The sequence below is a fragment of the Neolamprologus multifasciatus genome, chromosome 11 (genome assembly GCF_963576455.1).
Source record: "Neolamprologus multifasciatus chromosome 11, fNeoMul1.2, whole genome shotgun sequence".
NCBI classification, from domain to species: domain Eukaryota; kingdom Metazoa; phylum Chordata; class Actinopteri; order Cichliformes; family Cichlidae; genus Neolamprologus; species Neolamprologus multifasciatus.
In genome coordinates this window covers 32,994,940-33,019,936 of record NC_140449.1, presented here as the reverse complement: position 1 = coordinate 33,019,936, position 24,997 = coordinate 32,994,940, and the positions used below count along the sequence as shown (strand labels likewise).

The 24,997-nt window shown below is 39.3% G+C and overlaps 1 protein-coding gene across 12 annotated transcripts in view; it reads right to left on the bottom strand.

Moving 5' to 3' along the window:
* Positions 1-24,997, bottom strand: part of syngap1b (synaptic Ras GTPase activating protein 1b) — a 215,110-nt gene that overhangs the window by 122,498 nt on the left and 67,615 nt on the right. For all 12 annotated transcript variants that reach the window (XM_085178260.1, XM_085178259.1, XM_085178265.1 and 9 more), the window contains one exon: positions 13,376-13,481. In XM_085178260.1, coding sequence (XP_085034386.1) covers positions 13,376-13,481 — 106 coding nt within the window. The remainder of the gene's footprint in view (positions 1-13,375; positions 13,482-24,997) is intronic.

The following is a 24,997-nucleotide window of genomic DNA, read 5'->3' as shown; positions in this document are numbered from 1 at the left end:
ACCTGGCTGGGTTGGATGAACTGAAACATAATGTCCCAGAGGCAGTCTACTGGATTTGGATTAGGTAAGCATGGAGGCAATCATTGCCATCCATTCTCCTCCAGGAACTGCCTGCATACTCTCACCACATGAGGCCAGGCATTGGTAAGCACCAGGAGGAAACCTAAGTGCCTGTCTCCTGCAATCTGCTCCATGCTAATGAAACCGTGCTTGGAGACACAGTGAACCTTGCTTGGCAAACATGCCTGGTAAGGGGTCGGACTACCTAGGGCGACCTTAGGGCGACCGTGGCTCAGGGGGTTGGGAAGTGTATCTGTAAGGAAGGTCGCCGGTTCGATCCCCGGGCTCTCTGTCCTGGTCGTTGTGTCCTTGGGCAAGACACTTTACCCTACCGCCTACTGGTGTTGGCCAGAGGGGCCGATGGCGCGATATGGCAGCCTCGCTTCTGTCAGTCTGCCCCAGGGCAGCTGTGGCTACAACCGTAGTTGCCTCCACCAGTGTGTGAATGTGAGAGTGAATGAATAGTGGCATTGTAAAGCACTTTGGGTGCCTTGAAAAGCGCTATATAAATCCAATCGATTATTATTACCTGTGCAACCTCTAGGGTCCAGCTATCGTCTCATGCTACCAGTTATGATGCAATCATAGCCAAACGGACAGTCCTAAAAGATGAGGTGGGAGAAAAGTCTGTAGGCTCCACCTGTAAAACCCTTCCTGTTTTAGGTGTTGTGTCATTGTTGCCCCTCTAGTGCATTTGTTATTAATTTCATGAACACCAAAGCAACTGCCCACCGCTGGGCAAAACCGCAACCTCACATGAGCTTCTATACATACTGAAATCAAGGCGGAGCATTTGACGGCATAGTAAATGTCTGGAGACTGAGTAGTCATGCAGTAGCAACCTCAATCTGCACATACTGAAGTTTTGTCAGCTTTGCCATCCATTTGTTGCATCGTCAATTCAATTCAATTGTCAATTCCTGTGGGAAATTGACACAGGCCTTTACTTGACCTGTGACCTTCACGTTCACATACAATTGGTCTTTTTCTGCATTCAGAGGAGGTGCAGAAGAATGCAGGTTTAAAATACGTCCACACTGGCTTCATTTTTCAGACCTGGAAGCTACACATTCATATTTTACATGCAGTCTAAATTTTCCACTCATCCTGTTGTGGATGCTGAATGCCTGAATCAACTTTCAAGGTGCTTCATCCAATAATAATACAAAGATATTTCAATCTGAGCCAAAGCTTTGGATCGACTACCTAACAGAGCCATCATTGCTGCAGAGCCACACTGCTTTCTTGGCTAAAAACATCAAAAAGAGGCAGTCAGACATCCCGTTCGCGGTGGACTTTTAGAATGAAGCGTTTAGGCTTATTTGGGTCCAGGTTTTCATTCATGCCATTCACTCACTATAAGCTATTATCAAACACATCATAATGTATTATATTTGGCACTCATAAACACACACCATATAAAAATGAAAACACCAGAAATGCAGATATTAATTTTCCACGTTAGATACAATCAGTCTCGTTTTGCTTCAACTTAATGATGGAGACAAACTTTACATGTGAACACAAGTGTCGTTATTAAAGTCTGATTTTAATTTCCTTATTACCAGTCAGAGATGGGCAGTAACGCGTTACTTGTAACTTACTTATTACTATTGCAAAAACGGTAATTAGATTACCGTTACTTTCCCGTAGGAACGCTGCGTTACTGCGTTACTAAAACCATGATTTTTTTGCGAGAATGTCTCATGACAGTGACGTAAGCAAGTGCGACGTTTGTGAAAACAGCTGTGTGCAGAGCAACAATGGATAATATATCGAGTGCAGAGAGAGTATGAGCGTGCAGCGTTTAAAGCGTGGAAGTACTGACCTTACTTTAAGTTTGATTCCATAAAAAGTGACAAAAACATTAGTGTCCGTTGTGCGTGGGAAGAAAACTTCTTTTTACAGCGGAAAAAACCCCTAAACTTCCGAGCAAGCACTGAGTAGCTACGATGTAATGGGAAACTCACAGAGAAACTCGCGGATTCTTCCACTGACCGCTGCACACCTGCACCAAGGTAAACCTCCGCCTACCCCACTCCTGCTTTACAGGTGAAAATAGAGCAAAAGGACCGCTAGTCTTTGACTTTATTTATTTTCTGCTGTGTTTTACTTGCATCTATTTGAAAGACTGAGTGTTAACACACACACACACAAAAAAAAAAATTATTTTATGTGCTGGAATGTGCAGAAAATAGGTTTAAATATTAAACAAATTTCTTCCAGTCAGAGAATGTTGCATATAATTAAATTTTTGCTTGATGCATAAAAAGAGACTTTTCCATTTGATTACATTTTGTATGATGGATTATGCAGAAAAAGTAGAATTGGGCTGAAAGATCTATCACTTTATCACCTATTCAGGTTGTAAATCGTGTTTTTAAAAAGTAACTAAGTAACTAAGTAATTAGTTACTTTTGAAAATAAGTAATCAGTAAAGTAATGGGATTACTTTTTGGGGGAAGTAATCAGTAATTAGTTACTGATTACTTTTTTCAAGTAACTTGACCAACACTGTTACCAGTTAGCCTTTGGTCTGGTTCAGTCAAACAGCTTACAAGAGCTGTGCTTGTTTTTCTGCATTTTAAGCATGACAATGAACCTCGATTGTTACACCCAAAATATGCAATTCTGTGCAGTATTCAGGACACAGAAGAGCTTTTTGCAAAGTGTAGAATTACTCAGTGTGTTGACACTACCTGGTGGATAAGCAGCTTTTAGAGGTGCAGTACTCACTTTTAGGGGCCTCTATGTCCATGTCCATCAAACAGCAACCACAGCAGAGTAGGAAACCATTTGTATTCATTCACGGTTCCAAAAGGAAGACAGCCAGATGATTCAGCAAATCTCTCCAAAGACAAACGCGGACGTCTTGAGGGAGGTTTGCACTTTTACCAGCTACAGAAGCACAAGGTTTGTACAGCCTCTACCTATACATTAACACCGATATTCCAGCTCACACTGATGCAAAAACACTTCTATTCTAATAGCGCGCTTAATGAACACTTCTTGTTGAGCTTAAAACATAGAACCACCTATTTATGCCGTTCTTAATTACACTGAAGGAGACTGATTCTCCGCGATCACACTCCGCGACAGATTTAAATGTTGAAATGTCAAAATGTTCCTTTTGTCAATTCTTCGGGATTCAGTTATTAAGAGAAGAGGTTTTTTTGTTCAGAACAAAGTTAAAATGTATTAAGTACACTTAGAGGCTGACAGCCTGTCAGACTTCTCTAAGGACCTTAAAAAGCATGACAGCAGGCTCACTTCAGGTGTGCAGGTTTTTCTTGTGTTGATGGAACAAGAGAAGAATTGCTATCTGGGGTAATTTAACTTCACATTAAGGATGCAGATCTAAAGGTCAGCTGTAGCAAACTGTCCCAAATCAAGGCTTGGCCTAAAAGAATGCAAGACCCTCTCATTTAACCATAAGAAACCAGAAATAAGTAAATTCACAGTCTGTGAGATTAGCAGTCTAAAGTTCGGTGCATGGTGAGCTGGGATGCAAAATCAAATTTCATGCCTTGTTTCTTTTTTTATTGGTTTCATAACAGGTACAAAAAAGTTGGCATATAGATTTATTAAGCTTAATGTTGTAAACGCTACTTTCTACTGCTCCCTTACTCACAAGAGGGCACCACAGAAGGTCACTCGGCATGTTTACACCAGATGGCCTTCCTGACACAACCCCGAAGGGATTCATGTCATCTTGTAGGACCAAACCAGGGAATTGTTTAGGTATATCCAACTTTTGTATGATTGCAAGACAGCATTAAAAGGTGTGCAGCTTTTTTTAATGTCTTCAAATGAAGACAAGTTAATCAAAGAAGGAAAAAGTGTCACATCCACAGACGATTGCACATCCACAGAACCAGCTGTGCAATCACCTGAACAAGCAAAACCTATTTGGCTGATGGAGATCTGTTTAAACGGTTGACAGCAAAACACAAATAAACAACATTATTTTCCTACTGCTTTTTTCCCCTTTGAAGATCACAAAACGATTGAAAACCTTATTCTTAGATTTTTAGATCTTAATGCCCAAGCTATTACATTTTCCCATATTCCCCAGGTCCCAGATTAAACTCAGATTAAACACCTAAACCTAACTCTTACACCCATCACACCGACTGCCTAACCCAGGGGTCGGCAACCTGCGGCTCTTTAGTCCTTTTAGTGCGGCTCCGCGTGGTTTGGGAAACTATATATATATTTTTTAAGTAATTAGCTGAAGTGTATTTTATTTATGTTAGCTCTTTTTTTAACTTGTAGTTCTAAATTGGAAGATTATTGTGATATTGAAATATAAAAATAAAATTATATTCTATTATTTTTTTAATCGTTCAAAATAAGCGTCACACTTGCGGAAGCCGATATACCCGCCGAAACGCCGTGCATTTAACGAGACTTTCAACCCCAGGTAAGCAGTGTTGGTCAAGTTACTTGAAAAAAGTAATCAGTAACTAATTACCGATTACTTCCCCAAAAAAGTAATCCCGTTACTTTACTGATTACTTATTTTCAAAAGTAATTAATTACTTAGTTACTTTTTTAAAACACGCTTTACACCCTGAATAGGTGATAAAGCGATAGATCTTTCAGCCCAATTCTACTTTTTCTGCATAATCCATCATACAAAATGTAATCAAATGGAAAAGTCTCTTTTTAAAACTTGTTTTATTAGTTTTAATCTTTTAACTTTAAGCATCAAGCAAAATTTTAATTATATGCAACATTCTCTGACTGGAAGAAATTTGTTTAACATTTAAACCTATTTTCTGCACATTCCAGCACATAAAATAAAATATTTTTTGTGTGTTTACACTCACTCTTTCAAATAGATGCAAGTAAAACACAGCAGAAAATAAATAAAGTCAAAGACTAGCGGTCCTGTTGCTCTATTTTCACCTGTAAAGCAGGAGTCGGGCAGGCGGAGGTTTACCCTGGTGCAGGTGTGCTGCAGCGGTCAGTGGAAGGATACGGCAGCTTCTCTGTGAGTTTCCCATTACGTTGTTGCACTCGGTGCTTGTTTGGAAGTTTAGGGTTTTTTTTCGCTGTAAAAAGAAGTTTTCTTCCCACACACAAGGACACTAATGTTTTTGTCACTTTTTATGGAATCAAACTCAGAGTAAGGTCAGTACTTCCACGCTTTAAACGCTGCACGCTCATACTCTCTCCCGCACTTGATATATGATCCATTGTTGATCTGCACACAGCTGTTGTCACGAACGTCGCACTCGCTTACGTCACTGTCATGAGACATTCTCGCAAAAAAATCACGGTTTTAGTAACGCAGTAACGCAGCGTTCCTACGGGAAAGTAACGGTAATCTAATTACCGTTTTTGCAATAGTAATCCCTTACTTTACTCGTTACATGAAAAAAGTAATCAGATTACAGTAACGCGTTACTGCCCATCTCTGCAGGTAAGCAAATTATGGATCTTCGGATCCACATTATGTCATTATGAACTATGTTAAAACAAACACCGCTCACGCCTCACAGATGACAGCTTACAGTCCTGTAAAGATGAAAGTGGCTTCGTACAGCCCCGATTTGCAGACACTGTGCGCAGAGGTTCAGGAGCAGAAGTCCCGTTGTAAACATATCACGGCAGAACCGACGCTGTTTGCATGATGCTCAGGTGCGTCCGCCTCCCCTGCAGCGGCGCTGCAGACCACGCCCCGCCACACACATTAACCAGGTAAAATACATATTTAGGCTGAATTTTGCAAATATCTATTTTTCATTTTTTAGCAGCATAGTGCTTTTTTCCAATTACTTTTTAAAAGTCAGGTCAAGGCAGACGAGAAGGGCACTCTGCTCCACTGTGTATGGAGCTGTCCAAAATTACAGCGGTACTGGAAATTAATCACGCAAACTTTATCTAAGATTGTTGGAGTAAATATACCTGTTGAAGCAAAAATGTGTGTGTTGGGTATATATCCAAAGAACTGTAACTTTGGCACCAGACAGCTAAAATTAATTGACTTTGGCCTCCTGCAAGCTAGGCGCTTAATATCTTTGTATTGGAAGAAAGTGGATGTACCCTCAAATCATATGTGGGTGAAGGAGATGGCATCATGTATTGTATTGGAACGACTTACTTATATTGTCAGAGGAAAGGGAGTAGATTTTGAAGAAATATGGTTACCTTTAACTGAGTTTCTGAGACATTATGAAGGGAATTAATTTAGAAAGTGATACTTGGTGCTGAGTTTTGGGTTTTTTTGTGTGTGTGTGTGTGGTTTTGTTGTTTTTGTTTGTTTTGTTTTTGTTTGTTTTTTGTTTTTTTTGTTTTCTTTGTTATCTGTTTCTTTGTTTTTGTTTTATTTTTCGTTTGCATCTTGCTTTGTTTGTTTTACCCATGCTGTGCATAGGTTTTGTTTTATTTTATTATTTATTTATTTTTATTATTATTGTTGTTGTTTCTTTTAATTTATATTTGTTTATTTTGGGGACTATGTTCTTTAATATAAATCTCATGTTAATTGTACTATTATTCTTTGCTTGTTCTGTAATATAAAATTCAATAAACATAATGTTTAAAAAAAAGTCAGGTCAAGGCTCCAAAAGCCCAAAGGCGATATAAAGGTGGCGGCTCACAACAGTTTTTGTTTGCTGGATCATTTTAGTTCAGCTGGGTGTCTTTCCTTTTGTTATATTTCTTTAAGAGTTCAAAATGTGTTAATAACATAAATAAAATGTAATTTTCTCTGTAGCACTTCATGGATTCAAGCAACACGCCTTAGTTGTTTACACAAAGCATAAAGGTAAAAACAAACAAACAATATATACAGCGTTATCTTCATTTTAGATGTCAAAAAGTATTTGCGTCTCCCAGTGTTTTCTTTTGCATGGAAATCGTGTCCAAATGGCTCTTTAGGTGTTAAAGGTTGCAGACCCCTGGCCTAACCCAATCCAACTCTATCATACGAGTTATGTGTAATAGAAAAATAAAAACATAGTGACATTCTTATTAAAAAAAGGTTACGCATATTGCCAAATTATTATTTTTAGATGCTTTGACTCAGAAACATCTGGAATGCCAGGATACGTTGCACGTATAGTTTACAATACAATGTTACTTTTCGGTGAGATAAACATTCGCATACATACAAAAAGGTGAATAGTGACAGAAAGAATAGCGTAGCAGCTTTTATCCTGCAACATGAAAACTATATTATTCCATCTTCAGCTGAATCACCTAACAGTGATTTAGAGATGACATGAAGATGTTGTGTTTATTTCAAAGATGGGGAGAAAACATGCTTCCAAAAGCACACTACAGAAGTTTAGTCTTTTGAAGAAATCATCCATATTCTATTGTCTTAATCCTCCTCGGATGACAGATTGTAATGACTCATGGTGCTTGTCTCCACACGAACAACAACTGTGAAAAGTCTAACACCCTTTTTTCTGATGTGATTTGTCTTTACTGTGTCTTTGTTTCAACATCCTCTTTAGTGCGGGGAGGGAACACATAGCCTGTAGGCCTTGTTGAGTGGGTGAGAGAAGTGGGATGGTGTTAGGATGAGGGAGCAAGGAGGGAATGGAGTAAAGGCCATGTGGGGTTGGGATTTTGCAAGTTTCATTCTGAGGTTTATGTGAAAGAAACATTTATTTGCACACATGTGCGGAAAGAAATCCACCCGGTCCATGTATGTCTGCTTAGCTGATCCTGCTATATCACAATGGTTTGCTAAGCTGAGATGGATAAAGGAATAAGTGAGATTTACAAGGACAAACTGAGGAGAATGGCCATATGCTTAAACCGCTGTTGGTGAAAAACCATTCAAGTGGAGTTCATAACCATTCAGCTTTGTAGTGCTGCGTTTTTTCTTCCTCCCCGCGGCTAAGTCATTCAGATAATAAGCTTTCTCTCAATAACAGAGCAGACTTAGATGAAGTCAATTTACAATTTGAACACAAAACATTAAAGGCCAAATTCATTAATGGGAATTATCACATCACATGCTGGAGAGGTTAATAAGAGGAAGGGGTGGTGCTGGATGAATGTGAGGGCGAATGCTTCCTTTCTGTTTGCCCACAATCCATCTATCTATAATACCAAAATAAAACATGGACGATTTATCATATGGAAGGCAGGCAGAAAATGTCCTTGACTCATATTTAGCCTGCCGGATCCCTTCCAGCTGTATATTACTAACCTTCTTCTTCTTTAGAGGTCACCACAGCAGATCCTCTCCTTCCATCTTACCCAATCCCCAGCATCCTTCTCTTTCACACCAGCCCTCTGCACGTCCTTCTTCAATACATGCATGGTTCTCCTCTGTGCTTTTTCTCTTCTTCAACATCCTTTGTCCAATATATCCACTGTCCCGCCTCTGCACATGTCCAAACCATCTCAGCCGCTCTTCTCTCACTGTCTCCCAAAGCACTCAATGTGAGCTCTCCCACTGATGTACTCATTTCTGATCTTGTCCCTCCTGGTCACTCCCAATGAAAATTTAACATCTTCAACTCTACCACCTCGGTCTCCTGTCTTTTTGCCAGTATCTCTTTCTCCAACCCATACATGATAGCAGGTTGTAAACCCTCCTTTTCACTTTTGCTGCCATCCTTCTATCACAAATCACTCCTGACTCGTCTCCACCCTGCCTGCACTCTCTTCTTCACCTCTCTTCTGCACTGTCCGTTGGTTTGGATGGTTGACCCCAATTATTTAAACTCATACACCTTCACTACCTCTACTTCTTACAGCTTCGCTGTTCAACAATCTTTTTTAACCACTTTTTAGTTATCAGTTCTAATTCTTATTATTATTTTAAAGGGTCAACATATCATTGATATAACAATTATCATATGACTTTTAACATCAGCCATAAAATTAAGTATTGTGAGCCTACTACATGTGTTTATTGCAGATGTATCAAAAATGTAATTATATTACTCTCCTTATTATGCTCCTTATATCTGGAACAAACTCCCAGAAAGCCTCAGATCAGCTGAAACACTCAGTTTATTTAAATCCAGGTTGAAGACTCACCTGTTCTCAGCTGCATTTGAATAAAACACCAAATCCACACTTTTAAGCTTAAATTTCAAAACGTACATTTTAACTACTGATTTTATCTACTGTTCTGATTTTATCTGTTTTGATTTTATATACTGTTTTGTTTGTTTGTTTGTTTGTTAATTAGTTAGTTAGTTAGTTTGCTTGTTTTAATCAATTTTAAATCATGCTTTTTATTTGTTTTTGTTTCTAATGTCTCTGTAAAGCACTTTGAATCACCTTGTTGTTGAATTGTGCTATACAAATAAACTTGCCTTGCCTATATCTATATATTGTGTCTTATATCATATAGTATTACATGATACTAAAATTTCATCAGTGTTAAGCATCATACATGCAGACATTCAATACTAATATTTTTTCTTATATAATTAATAGTACAAAGAAAGAAAGACAGAAATTAAACCACCTCAAGAACATTTTTTTTGTTTAGCTAAGAAAAATTATGTTCCCCAGTCACAATCACATAATGCTAATTAGGAAGCATATTTACATAAAATGCTTATGCTGTACCATAATTATCCAGCGAAGTTAATGCTTTCATTATATGTTAATTACCTGCTCAACTTAAAAAGCATTGAGAAGTGAATGAGAAGGAGAAAAGTAATGTATCTGCATCACTTCATGTTTCTGATCTACTGTGTCTTTGACTTATCATCAGCACAGCCCAGTATCTTCCATCTGTTTGTGTCACTACATCAGGCTTCCAGCTGGGATTGTTGTCATAAGCCTCCATTCATAAATATCTTCTAAAAAATGGAGGCTTTTCGGCCCTGTGATGAACAGCGAGGCCAGGCTGATGTATTAGTGTTGTCACAAGCGCATGAACTGGTGATAAGAGGCTGCTGCAGCTTCAGTATCTGCAGTTTAAACTTTACACCCGACATAAAAATATTTCTGAACTCTCCGTCTTGTTTTGGATCCACTGAAGATGACGACATCGTGCCTTTCAAATATGTGAAAAGGCACAATTATTCATCATTTTGAAGGTCCTAAAACATTCAGAAATATGTTCAATGAATATACTAAATGCACACTAAAGTTTCCTTTTATAAGACAGAAAGATATGGCAGCAAAATGCTGATAATAACCTCGCCATTTTAATAATTTTCCATCCAAGTGAATACTTTTATCAATATATATATATATATATATATATATATATATTTTTTTTTTTTTTTTTTTTACACTGTTATGTGTCCTTGTGCTTCTAAATAGGGAAACATGGCAGGGATGACATCAATACATGTAGCAAATGATTTGGCCCACCTCAGTCATAGTTTGACTTTGTTAAGAGTTTGGTAGATCAATACCAGTCTGTTTACCAGTCTGAATCAGGTGAGACATTTCAACCATTTCAACAGCTGCTATAGATTGATCTATATTTAGCATCAGAGCTTTATCAATCTAATTATTCTTAGTAATTAACCTACTTCCCAAAATATCGATCAATGCCTTACATGTTTTGACAGTCTCAACAGTCTGACCCTGATACATCCAGTTTCTCAGAAAGAATGATGATTATCAGGGATGCTTCAGCTAATAAAGGTTCTAAGAACTGTGTGAATTGGGAGAAGCTGAAACATTTGTTATTCTGTACTGACCTTATTATGATGAGTTAACAGCCAGAGTACATTTCAGGGCGGTCACTAAATAAATCCCAGACACTGTCATGACGCAACAATTTCAGCCCACATCAGTTGAGGAATCATGTGGTACCCTTTACAACTTGCATGTAATTGGCAAATCACAAATTGTTATTTAAGCTTCCTTAGTCTGCCTACAAGTTGCTTTGCAACCCACCCGGACCACAGCTCCCTAACATTCTGTGCCTGACTTAATCTGTGTCATATCTGATGTTATCCATGCTGCTTCCTGTGCTGCTGTCTTTTTACGTCTTCATACATGTATGTATGTGTGTGTGTGTGTGTGCGAAACAGCAAGGAGGTCAGACAACAAGAACCCCAAATATGCATCACTTTGGAGGGAAATAATCTTTTGGCTATAGGGCCCTGAATGAGCTGTCAATAAAATAAAATAAAATGAAATGAAATGAAATGAAATGAAATGAAATGAAATGAAATGAAATCAAATTAAATTAAATTAAATTAAATTAAATTAAAGTAAATTAAATTCTGCACATGGGGGGGCTGCAGATGAAAATTACCTGTATGGCCGACTGGTGCATTTCCACGTCAAACCCAAGTGCTCATGTAAACGAATGTGCTTTGTTCCTTTTTGAAGAAAATACATGTAACCACTGAAAACTGCATAATGAAATGTAAGCTTTTGTTTCTAAACCTTGGGAAGTACATCAGTTATTTATCATTTTTCATAATTTATGGCGGCGTTGTCAATCTATAACAGTGTCTATAAGCACATTTGGGTTGGACATACTATTTATATAAGTTGCAATAATAAAATCAAACAAAAATCTGACTCAAAATGATAAATAGTTTTCTGCAAACAGTGTAATCTGTTGGCCAAGGAACAGCATTAGTGCAGCTCACTGCTCAAGTCAGATTCCAACTTAAATGTGAGATCGAAACAACTTCAGAATAAATAATTGGCACATTAGTATATGATGACTTAATTCACTGTGAAACCCTAATCACCTCATTGTTTTAAGTCAGAGAATTCATAAAGTAGGTCATGTAGCTTCCTGTAGAGTATGCCTCTAACTGTGGCCTCATGACAGCCTCCATTAGCTTTTTTGTGTATCTGATAATTACAAATTTCCTGGAGTCCATTAATCTGTTCTGGCACTACCGTCAGTTCATAATGGTGTCAGTGCACTATGGCCTGTGCCACAGCAAACTAACATATGTGAATGCATATTTACAATACGCTTACACATAGGCAATATGAAGTGACACTGCCATGTCAGCATGTGTCAAAATAGAGCAGGACCACGTCAAGTGATGTGTCAGTGCTTGATCGCTTTAAGGTCAGAGAGCCACTCATATGAAAACTGAGAAAAGTATTTATCCAGTTGAATCAGCACTGTTGGGCAGCAAAGAAGCAGAAGCAATGGCAGAATCAATGATAGAGGACGTCGCAAGGGAGACCCTTAAAATAGCTGAGTGCGAGGAAGAGGTGTCGGGTGAAGGAAAAGGGAGAAACTGTGCGGGACATTTGTAGAGGGCCCAGAGAGACTGAGTCAGGCAAAATAAACAAAGGAAGGCTGCTATCAGAGGGTCAGTTTCACGGGATCCATTGAGAATTTAAGAGGACGCTACGGCAATAAAAAAGCCAAGAGGACAAGTGAAAAAAGAGTCGGAAGAGTTTAAAAGCATAAACAAAGAAAATAAAATTTTTTATCAATGGCAGAGACAGACAAACTCAAAAGATATGTGCGTTAATCAAGTAATCAATGCATGTCTTTCATTTCAAAGTGAGTCGACTGATAAAAATCAGTCAAACTGACAAAAGAACGAGTGAAAATCTTAAAGGAAGCAGCTGCCTTCAGCTCTGATCAGATGTGACGCTTTTATCTCTGCTCAGATGCAGAGTGCTGCTGCGAGCGTTGCTAGTAACAGCGCGAGTAATGGCTCAAAGGATACCAAAAGCTTTACATCATTTCCGTTGCTATGCAACCATCCTGTTATTATAAGAAACACAAACTAAAGTAACACAGGTGATAATGTTTTTGAAAATCATAATGGGCGACCAAAAAAAGGATGTTGAATTACCGCGAGAAGCAACTGGGGCATCAACCAAAAATGGTCCACAGAGAGCACCTGCTCAGAAGTGTGTCACTAATGGATAGTTTCACATTTTTCCAAGTCTGTGTTAAAACATTAGCGGATGGCCAGAAAAATAATGAAACTTCAAAAAAAACAAAAACAAAAAAACTAAAACATTTTTTGCCTTGCCAAAAATGTTCTCATTGGAAATGATGGTAGACAAAATCTGCAGTACTGTCTGTGAAAAATGCCTTCAGCAGCGTGAGTTAAAACAAGTAGATATCACCTCAAGATTCTATTTAGTAAGAAATTCCTTTTTTGTTGCAACTCTTTGATTGGCACAGAGAAAACACCACTTGCATTTGTCAAACTCAGACGGGTTCTCTTGCTCAAAGTTGATGTTTTTGTAAAATATGTTTGTGAATTTCTTTTCATAGAATGAGCCTTTTGCACCACATCACTAAAACTGTCGAAAATAAACAGCTAAAAGTAAGACAAAACGCAAAATAACTGTTGATTGGATCTTGATTAGAGCCTCAATCAGAATCAGAGAAAAAAAATCGGAGAAAAAATGAAATTTGTCTGCTCACCCATCTCGGGATGGTGCCTTCCCTCAACAGGAACGCTGACTGTCCGCCGCAGCAGCTTGTTCCTGTGAGACTCTGAGCGCCTCTCGCGCATCAGCAAAGGGTGTACCTGCACAGGGAGAGCACAAGGTCAGTACACAAACTCACACTCCAGCAAAAACGGCGACCTAAAGTTCTGTACAGAACAGCTACAAACTCTTTCTCTTTGACGCCTATGAGGAGCCGATGCTCACACGTATTTTGACAAACAACTGCAGTACAGTTGCACTAATAATTTTAGATTTCTGTGAAATTATAAGTGCTTCTGGGAATAGACTGGAGCAAAAATTGCTTTCTAGACAAAACAGAAAATAGTTCTATAATGGGACTGTTTTCAAAATCATTAACGAACTCATAAACCTCTACTGAAATCAATCAAACAGACCACATTAGCCCAAAGTGCCTTTATTATGTTTTATATGTTTTCTCTATTCCTTAGCTGGTTATATATACATATTCTTGTACATGTCAAAACAAAGTCCAAGTTCTACCCAAAAATTATTATATATCATACTAATATATAAACTAGAGGCTATTTGACACCCAAATCTGGATATTAGATGGGTTAGGAGGCTATTTTTAATTGTCTATGGGGCCGGTTTCTTGAAAAAAATCAGCCCTGGCTAACTGATCCATAAAAGTCTCAGCTATGAGCAAAGCACAGCAAATATCACAGCACAAAATCTTTTATGGACTCCTGTAATATGAGGAACTGAAGGCTCAGCAAATTACTTTTATTTTAAGCCTTCATATTTAATATTAGCACAAAGCATGGCTAATGTGGTTAATATTACCATGGTCCCTTTTTGCTCTTTCTCCCGGTCTTATATTTATTTTTAATAAAGAAGAATTCCCAGTTACGGTGCTCTTATTTACATATTTTTTAGTTTTCTTGTGTTTCATCAGCTGACCAACAAACGCAAAATGAAGAGTGACAGCAGGTGAAATGGATCAATTGAGAGAGGGGATGAAAAAAAGTCCTTTTTTTAAAAAAAAATAATGTGGTTTTGAACATTAAAGCAAGTAAACTATTCTAATAGAATCCCGAAATAGATTTATGAGCCTGTAAATGAGGATAATATGAGCACAGTTAATGTTGGTTAAGATGTAGCCCACAGGCCAACATTTGGATCTTCTTTAAAGTCTTTGCACATCACCCAACAAAAGTAAAAGAAAGAATATATTATTTAAAAAAAAGGAATCACTGTACATCTTCCACAGCAGTTCACTTTGTGACTGAAAACCCAAAGCAAAAAGACAAGTAAAAAATAAAACAGACCACATTTCACACTGCTGCCACATTTGGACCCACAGTCCCTGAATTCATAAAAGTGAGACTTGAGGGAAAATAAATGGGAGAATGTGCTGCACTAATCAGAAACCCTGGTCCTTTGGAAACATCACAGTTCCACCCAGAAAATACAGCGTATACTGTACAGCACCGACCTATAAATCTTGGCTGAACACCAAAGCTAGTACATTGTTGGCAATGAGCCCCAGAACACCAAGGAAACACAAAGAAATGCCAACAGAAATCTATGATAAGACTTGACTCAAAATAACACACTGTGATGCACCAGTATGTGAAAGCTGGACTGCTGTATTAAGCTGCATTAGATTTAGGCTGGAGTTCTTACTAAACTATGTGATTGCTGCATTTTAGTCCCATTTGGTTGATGGGATTGATGTTTGTAGCATTGCTTTATGACACCAAACACCTCATGTTTTCTCTTAAAAAGCCAGGCTTCAGCACAATCAGGCAGATATTTCAACAAAATTAACCCCCTTTCTCTGCCTGACCATTACCCGACTGCAGAAAACAAAAAAGTGTCAGCACGCTGAAGGAGGTAAAAGGCAGAGCTCAGAGTTTAGTTAATATTAAACAAAAAGGCATTCAAATGCCTGTAAATTTAATACGTTTTTGGTCAACTTAGGCACTCTAACCCAACACAATTCAACTACATATTCTGCCTTAAGATATATTTGTCACCTTTGTTACTCAACTATTTACTGTTTGAGTTGCTTCATTAGTTTTAAAAAGAATATTTCAAAGGGACTTCTTGTAAAGTTTTCTTATTTAATAAAACATTTTTTTTTCTAGCTTTAAAGTCTTCTAGTGCTTTTTTAAAATTATTTTTTTGTGTGTTTTAGCTCATTTTTGTATACTGAACTTCTGAATCTATGTTATATATTTTTTTAAATTCATTGTTATTTATTCTTATGTATATTTGTATTTGTATTGCACTCCAGCTTTTTCCTATCCGGTCGTTAAGTGATGACATGACTAATCCTACCTCCGGGCCTAAAGTAGTCTGCGTTTAATATGGCTTTTGTGTTGTTAACATGTTTAATGTTTTGTATTTTCTTCTATTTAATCTCAAAAAGCTCCTAAAACAGTCAGTGATCACTGTTGACCTTTCTCGGCTTTTATTACAGCTAATCATTTATTTAAGCTCAGTTTTTAAAACCTTAGGATGTAACTACAGCCCAGCCCATGCAGCAGTATATGAATGACTAACCTCGTATTGTGGATGGATTATCTCAGTTGTTCTCCTGGCTGAAGTTTGGTCCTTTTACAGCATCCTGCCATGCGATTACATTTGTTCCTGACCACCGAGAACACTCACATGAACTTTTATCGAGTGGAAAAAAAGTTAGCTTGTTTATATTATGCTAACATAGCTGTGTTGCTAGCGGTCACGTAGCACATCATTATATAGCAGCTAACCCAACTTCAGTAACCCTACAAACGTCACTGCTGTTTAGTTTTCTGTCTTCATTTATGTTGGAAGTGATAACAGAGCTGTATGTTTTCATTTGTTTCCAAAACCCCGCAGTCAGGACATGCTATATTGTATTTAGCTAGAAGCTAGCGAGCTAACTTCCTGCTAACTTCTAACTCCGTTAAATGTCATAAATTCCGTTTTCATGGATGCCTGGATGTTAAACTCAATTGTTACACCTGGTAGAGCAGAACGCTGATCATTTTTATTAAAGATGAAAGACTTAAGACAGTTTTTCAACTCTCAGTAATGCCATAGTGATCGTTTGATATATGGAGCTGCAGCGGAGTTTAGGCCCAGACACGGCTAGTGACGTCAGACTTAACGACCGGATAGTCCAAAAACAGTTGTTGGGTTAATCCAGGGCTTCTAAATTCATAAATATATTTCATCTGCATATATAACTGAATTTTATTTATATGCTTTTGTAAAGCACTAGTACTGCAACACCAGTCTTGTTATGTACAAATAAACATTATTACTGCATCACCGAGCTCTACTGGAGTCCTTCCTTGCCGTGTGTGCATAACTGAAATAACTGACATATAATAAAATGTCTGACAGTACCAGTTCAAGCAAAACAAACTGCAGAGGCCAAATTACTGCCAAGCTGTTGTATATAGCTGTATATAGCTGTTGAAATGTGAGACTATAACATTTTTCTTCTTCTGCACACAGGTGTTACATAAATTCTGTTTCTACAGTTTGAAGAAACGCTGAATTGTAGTGATTATTTCAAATATGAATAGATGCTGTATGAACAGCAGGTATGAGCATCAGCCATTGTCCTTTATGCATGCTGACATAAACATAAAAAGGTGTGTGCAGAAATGAGAGCAGTAGCCTTGCTTGTGTTAATATAATATATGTGTGTGTGCCTTTTAGAGTGTTCTATTGGGAATAGTGTCTGCATAAAAGAGCTGGTTAGAACACAGACAGTCAGAAGGTGGTACTAACTGCAGAGAGCAGTGCAGGATAGTGCAGCCTGGGGGGGCTTTGGGGTAAAGCCAGCAATAGTGAAGGACGCTGGCAGGTCACACTGAGCCATATGTCCCTCAAGAAAGCAGAGAGGCGCTCATTCCAAAGATGCTCTGTGAAGATAAAAGAATTCCGGAGCGAGCGTGCGCATTTTTGCCCGAGTTTAGGAAAGTAAAGACAGCTAATTGGTAGAGTGTGTTCTCATGTGTGTCCAAAGTGACACATAATAATTTAATGCAAACACAACTCCACATCAAGCTACTGCCATCCTTCACTACCACTGCACAGCTATATCACATTGTACAAATAAACACACACACACACACACACACACACACACACACACACACACACACTCGTATACATAAATGCAAATCTCTGCTGCAATAATCTAGTTAAAGCAGCCAAGCTGAAGACACATCACAGCATCGGGATTCTGCTTATGAGTCTCTTTATCCAACTTAATCGGGTACAAGCATCGTAAATCAGCAGCCTTAGCAATTACTCTCTACTTTGCAACTTGTGCAGCCAAAGAGCACAAAGCTACGTTGTAATGTTGTCTTGGAATGAACATATTGCTGGTTACGATGAAATTACAGTACAACCTCCTTAATGAAAAATATATTAAGCAGCATCCATTCTTTATGAGTCCAGAGTGAGAATGCACAGCGCATGTACTATAATTCACCAAGTTCCATTTTTATTGGGCGAGTTTCCCATTTCTCAGCTTTTAGCCTTCCTTGGAGTCTGTGCATCTGCATGCTTTATCTCCTGTGTTGTTTTGTCACACCTTATAGACTACTACAGACTACTATGTCTTTTAATGTAGTACACATTTCTACAAAATCTACTGAGACAAAGGTTTACTCAAAAAAATCTATTTGGGTAAATCCATCCATCTGTCCATCCATCCAGCCCTCCACTGCTTAACAGCTGCTACAAATGGCTGTGCTCATTTACATGCTACATGTTACTAGTTCCCTCATACCATGGTAACATTATTAGATCCTCAAGAAAACTAATAAGACAGCCTTTTTCATTCTAAATCGAAGCCTTTTAGTGCATTCACCTTCAATTTAAATCCAGGTCTTGTCAGTGCATACACTTTTTTTCTTACACTCTTTTAATTCTCGCTGCCAGATTAATGCAGGAAGCAGCAGCAGAGTGGCTGAGCACTCTGTTCCACTAATTGAATATGCTTTAGTGCCAATAAGGACTAGCAAACCTGAATTAACCCCACATTCAGCCAGCTCCATATGATCGCGAATGCAGATAAAGCCACGGTTTCTGAAGCCTTATTGGGACCGCCGTGCCTCACAGTGTTTCTAAATGCATGTAATAAGCGAAGTGGTTTCATATTGCCTGATTGAGCTCTGCACCAGCAACGAGTCCACGAAAGAGGAATTGGGAGGGGTGTGTGGAGGAGTAGCAAACTCATACAGCAGGTAATCTCACTGAATGGTTTTGCGGTTATTGAAGGGATCGCTGTGCTTTTCAGCAGGGTTAAAGTGATGCTTCTCTCTGTCCAGATTTTCTGCTGTTGCCATGGATTCCACAGGAGACAACTGGGCTGTGCTCACTTTTATCTACAGTACGAGTTCTAAGAAGCCTACAAAATACATGTAAGCATAGGTTTGCTCGTGCATACAGATTAACACTTTCAAATCCTCCTTCGTACACAGTAGATTCTTAATAAGGGTGTGAGTTACACGCAAATAACTAAAATCAACTTAAATCCACGAGTCATAAAAAGCTAAATTCCTGACTAGCCGTCTAAATGCCAGTTACAACAAGCTAAATATGGTAATTTTCCCCAGTCACATCTACTTGAACAAGAACAAGCCCACTCATTTTCTCCCCTACTGCTGCCCTGCCCTGTGCAATTCATCACTGACAGCTTGACTCATGGAAAGGCTCCAAAACAACTTTCTACCCCACCAATAGGCATCCCACCACAGCTTCCAGCATGGGGAAAAAACCTGGAGGCAATTTTTTCTCTGTGTGTGGCAGGATGCAATTGGTCAGATGTTGCGAGGTCAACAGCTGGAGATGTGACATAACACCGTCTCTGGGGTTGCCACGAGTTGGCAAACGAAGCTGGCAGGCGGCTTGCCCTCAGCATCCATGGAGAGGCAGCATTCAGCTTGCACTCTGACCATTTTAGATGGTGGACTTGTGTCGAACACAAATATTTAAATAAATTATTTCATTCACACCCCAAAGGGCCAGTGGTAATGTAAATACAGAGTTTTACGGTGGAAACTAGAAGCTACAGTGTCCATTAGAACTCTGCAAGCAGAACAAAACAAGGATATTGACAAGGCTTTAACTCCTTCCCAGTGGCCACACTCAAAGGCAGAGCAAGAAGTCAGCTATGACAGAGAGGGGGTGCAAAATGACTAGGACACCGACACTCACAAAAAATATTGGAAAATATTTTCTCGAAGGAATTTAGGCGTTTCACTCGGTGGTGCCGAGAAAGAGCGCTGGAAGTGGTTGAGAAAAAGAAAAACAACAGCTTGAGAGAGTTCAATTTTGGAAAGTGTCATCACAAAACACCTGGACAGTTGCTGCCTGGTTGTTAAATTACAGTATCTGTATCACAAAGATACAAAAATTGTGGGAAGCAGCTCCTCTAAAAAGTGTTTTGAGAGAGGCCATCAGATGCTGTTCTATGATCCAGCAAGCACTCTGAGCTCTAATAACAGCTTTTTCTTATTCGCAGAGATAACTACAGCATGCAAGTAAAAGTGGTGCTGCAGAAAAAAAAAATCACGAGGACATCTAAATCAAAATGTATCTACAGCACGGGTTCATTCAGAGCACTTGTAAAAGCAAATTTAATGCCAATCTACACATTCATTTTTTATTTTTCTTATGCTTGAGGGTGGCAAGTGCCTCCGGTCAATTCCAGTCCAGTGGCATGAAGTCATGCAGAATCAATTCAAAGTGAAGAAGTAGTAAAAAAATAATAATAATCTCTCACGCAACTGACCCAAGATGTCATTCTTACCCAGAGTTAGTGTTTTTTTTCTGTACGGCTAAAAAACACAGACCTGTTTGATTTTTCAACATGACGTTCACAACTTCTCTGGTTGTGAAATGACTAGCATCAGTGGATGAACATTTCTATGCATGTTTATACATCCACATGTAAAGTATAGGCAGTGTTGGGAAGGTTACTTTTAAAATGTATTCCATTACAGAATAAAGAATACATGTCCCAAAATGTATTCTGTTACGTATTCCGTTACATTACTCAATGAGAGTAACGTATTCTGAATACTTTAGTTACTTAATATATTATCATGCTGTTTACAACTACATGAATGTACTATTGCTGTGATTTATTACTGTTACTGAAGGTCTGCGGCTCCGAACCGTAGTAAAGGGACCTCTGGCTAATACGGTGGGTTCTGTGTCGGCTCGTAGCCGAAAACTAGCTTTACTTTGTTGTCTGGGTCAACTTTGCTAGCGAGAGACAGAGCGAGGCGTTGAAAGGCTGCTCCAACTGAACTTATTGTTTTGGAGAAAAACACGAACACGGTGTACAGTCGAGTCTTAATAGCTTACTTACAACTGGGCTCGTCAGGCTCTCTTCTTGGCTGCAGTGGTTATTATTATATTTACATGCTTCCAGCTCCCGTTTCTGCTCGATGACAGCTCGTACTTTTCCTTTTTCTCCCTCCCTCGCTCACAGACACATAACGGGTATGGCAGTCCATTCTCCCTGCAGCACGGACTACACTGCCTATGATGCTACATTCTTTAGAGCTATACCTGTAGCATTCTGCCTATTAGCTTAGCACAACAACAACAAAAAGCGCTCTCTCACCCAGGAAACACGCAGAGAGAGAGAGAGAGCGTCACCCTGTAACCATGGCAACCGTAACGCTGCCACCTGGAACAACAGAACGTAGATGTCAAACAAAACCCAAACAGTCCTGACCCGCCACAATATGAAACAGGGAAGTACCGCCGTGTAATCCATTTATTTCAACAAAGTAACTGTATTCTAAATACCACCTTTTTAAACGGTAACTGTAACGGAATACAGTTACTCATATTTTGTATTTTAAATACGTAACGGCGGTACATGTATTCCGTTACTCCCCAACACTGAGTATAGTCCATCTGTACAGACCTTGGCACTGTCACAGTTCATGACAGTCTTCACTCTCCTATTTTAGTGCACGAGATACACAGTGAGACTCTGTATATATCACTAGTGTGTTGGCTGGTTTGCTTGGTATAAGATCTGGATATTAAGTGAACATGGTCTTGAGTAGAATCTCACTTTAGGACACACATTGGAAAAAAATAAAGAGGAAAAACAGTTTCTGTTATTATAATTTCTAAATGGATAACATTTAAAAAAGGTACAGTAGGTCCTCATCGTTAGAAAGGTGGAAGAAGGTCTAGCTGATATTCACAAAGAATATGGAACATTTTGAAACTATAATTAAACCAAGACGCAGAGTCTTAAACAGACTTCAAAAACATAAATTCAAAATTCTTGCAAGGAGTAAAGATACTGGGCAAAGTTACAATATTGACCTAAACTAACACACGAATCATTCTGTTGGATCCATAAATGTCCATACCATGTGGCCAGTATTTGGGGAGATATCTTGTTTAGGGAACAAATATTTACTGGGTAAAAAGACCAGCTGGACCATAATCTTAGCAAAGAAAAAATAAGTTTTCAGTATTTCGGCGTTGATTCTAATCATGCATCCAGTGAGTTCCACTATTCCCCAAAGTTCCAACATTATTACATTTAGTAGCTGAACCGATGGTGTGGCTGTCACTGCGTCCACATGCTGTGTTAACAGTAACTAACAGAATGTGACAGCAGAATGTCTTAGTGTACAACGAAGTAATATTTGGCATTTATTTATAAAATGTGAAAGAGTGAAGACTTCAACAATCCAACAATCCCCGATTCTCTAATTAAAGTATAGATGAGTAAATTAATACCTTCCAAGTGCAACACTTGATCACAACACTTGGTTAAAGACAAGTTAGACATTTGATTCCAGGTTCTGGATCATGCTTGGAGACTGTTGACACCAGCAGTGTCGCAATCAATATCATTCAATCTGAAATGAAGTGTTTGCGTGGTGGATTTACGCATCCATGATAACTTTGGTAATGCACAAGATTGAAATCGATCCATTTCTAATTACAGTCAGATGATTAGAAATGATTAAGAACAACAACTGTGTCACATCATATGAGGGAACTGCCAGTCCTGGCATAGTAGGAATTTGGATTTAGGGATTGTGACGTCTGAAGAGAAAGGAAAGGAGGGTGGCAGAAGAGTGAAGGTAGAGCCATTCATGTGAAGGGAAGAGTGGGTTTTTGTTCAGCTTGGCAGGTTGGGTTGAGCGATGCTGCAGGCTGGATAGCCCATACGCCATCATTGCTTCTTCAGGCACAGCTGTGAGGAGCAAGGGAATACGGTGGCATGATGTGTATGGGAAAGTGTGGGTTAAGAAAGGGAAAGAGGGAGTCTGTTTGCAAGAGAAAGAAAGAAAACTCAATGAGTCTGTATATCTGCAAGAAATAGTGTGCACTGTGATGTTTGAAAACCTAGCAATCCATTATTTCTTAACAGGACAGTAATCAAACACTGCTGGCTGTCTGATGCTGGCTCAAGCACAAAATCATACACACACTTAGCTGGAACACACACACATGCTTTCTGTACAGCACGATAGGAGTCAACTTGTCCAAAGGCATGTGTCCTTCAGAGCATCAGTTTTGTCCTTTCATAGACAGATGTTCCACCTCCTTCTGACCTCAAGCACTTTCCAAAAAGAGGCATAGCCATTAAAATAAAAGAGTTGTGCGCTATGATAAAAATAAAAAGTGATGCTATTGATTGACAGAAAAGAGTCTCTCTCTACATCAACAACAAGAGCCTGGCTCGCATTTTGGCAGTAAGTCAAACTCATTTCCAGTAGGTGTTGGACTCTGCCAAGACTGCCCTTCGTCACCAATTCTGTTCATAGATTTAATGGAAAGAATTTCTGGGCACAGCCAAGGGACAGAGGGTGTTGGTGTCTCATCTTTGCATATGAGAGATAATATAGGACTGCTGGCTTCATCGTGCGGTTACATCCTGCGTGCACTTGAGTGATTAGCAGCAGCGTGAGAAGCAGCTGGGATGAGACCTCCAAATCTGAGCTTGTAGTTCTCAGTCAGAAAATGGTGCATGTCTCCTCTGCGGTGGGATAGCGTTGCCACAGGAGGAGAGTTCAAGAACTTTAAGGACACAAGGGGTCACACTGCTTCCCAATATCTGATATTTGAGACAATTTGATTGGTTAAATAGCTCATGTAATCAGTCTGTTCTCACATTTCAAATGTAAAACCAACATGGCAACTTCTGAGCAACAACCCATTGCAATCAGTGAATCTGCCAACATTTTAGATCTAGTCCCAAATCTTTTTTAGAGGTGTCAAGTCATGCTGGTGGTCTCTCATTTGCACAGCTACAGTAACAGCAACATTGCCTTTATGCAAACAAGAGCAGCTTAACATGAACACTGCTGGTTATATAAGACAATGAATGAGAAGCATGAAGATCACTGATCCCATATTAAAGACAGGCTGAGGACTCAGAAAAGCCACCGCTCACTGAGGTTGTTCAGACATCTGTTCACTGCCAGTGATTCTCGTGTTAGCTAGTGTATTCTGTGACTTCCCAAAAAGTCACCTGACCACACATAACACCAGTTTCACATATCTAACTCTATAATTTAACACATGTTATGCTTGGTTTTAAATGCACTGCTTGGAAACATCTGTGCCGTTTAGCATCGCTACTGATACCGACAAGTTATGCTTCTATTGGCTGAAAACTGCAAGGTGACCTGTGATTGTAATGAGTACTTCAGTGGGCTGGAAGATTTCAGTATATTCAACAGTGTAAACACACTAATTTTGTTTGTCACTTGAGAGCTTCTCTGTATTGACATAAAGGAGTTAGAAGGGTAAAAACAGACTGCTGCCTGATGACCATGGATGGACACATGAAGAACGCTGTCTGGAAAAAATATTTCATATGACATCAGTTATTAACATGAGAATAATAGAATAGTGAATTATCCTAAATTGCCATAAAGACATAAAGAACGTGATGAAAACAGTGAAAAAAGACATTTAAAAACAGCACAGCATAATTTAAGATGCATCATAAGAACATATACATATACAGGCAAAATCCTCTATGACATCGCCCGGCACTCCAAACTGTACGGCCTCAAGGTTAACACCGAGAAGACAAAAGTCCTGACCACCGACGGCTCACCAACGATCATCCACCTCGACGGTGTGCAGATCAAACAAGTCCAACAAGTCCAACAATTTCAATATCTGGGGTCCCTCGTCGAGGAGAAGAAAGTGGCATCATCAGTGGAGATACGCTCCAGAATTGGGCAGGCGGCGGCAGCATTCGCTTCCCTGCGCTGGTGCGTCTGGAAGAAGAACAACATCTCATTGGCGACAAAGATCCGCCTTTACCGAACCCTGATCCTGCCTATTCTACTTTACGGCGCAGAAGAGACGTGGACAATGCTCAAACACGACCTGAGCAAGCTCGAAGTTTTCCAAATGCGTTGCCTTAGATGCATTCTCCGCGTTTCCCTTCGCAACCGTCATTCGAATGACACCATCCTCACCAGCTGCGGCAGCCAACCGACAATCGGCGACCTAATCCAGCGCCGTCGACTCCGTTGGTTTGGCCACATTTGTCGAATGGACCCAAGCCGCTACCCCCATGGCCTACTCTGGTTGACCCGCCCCACCGATTGGAGGG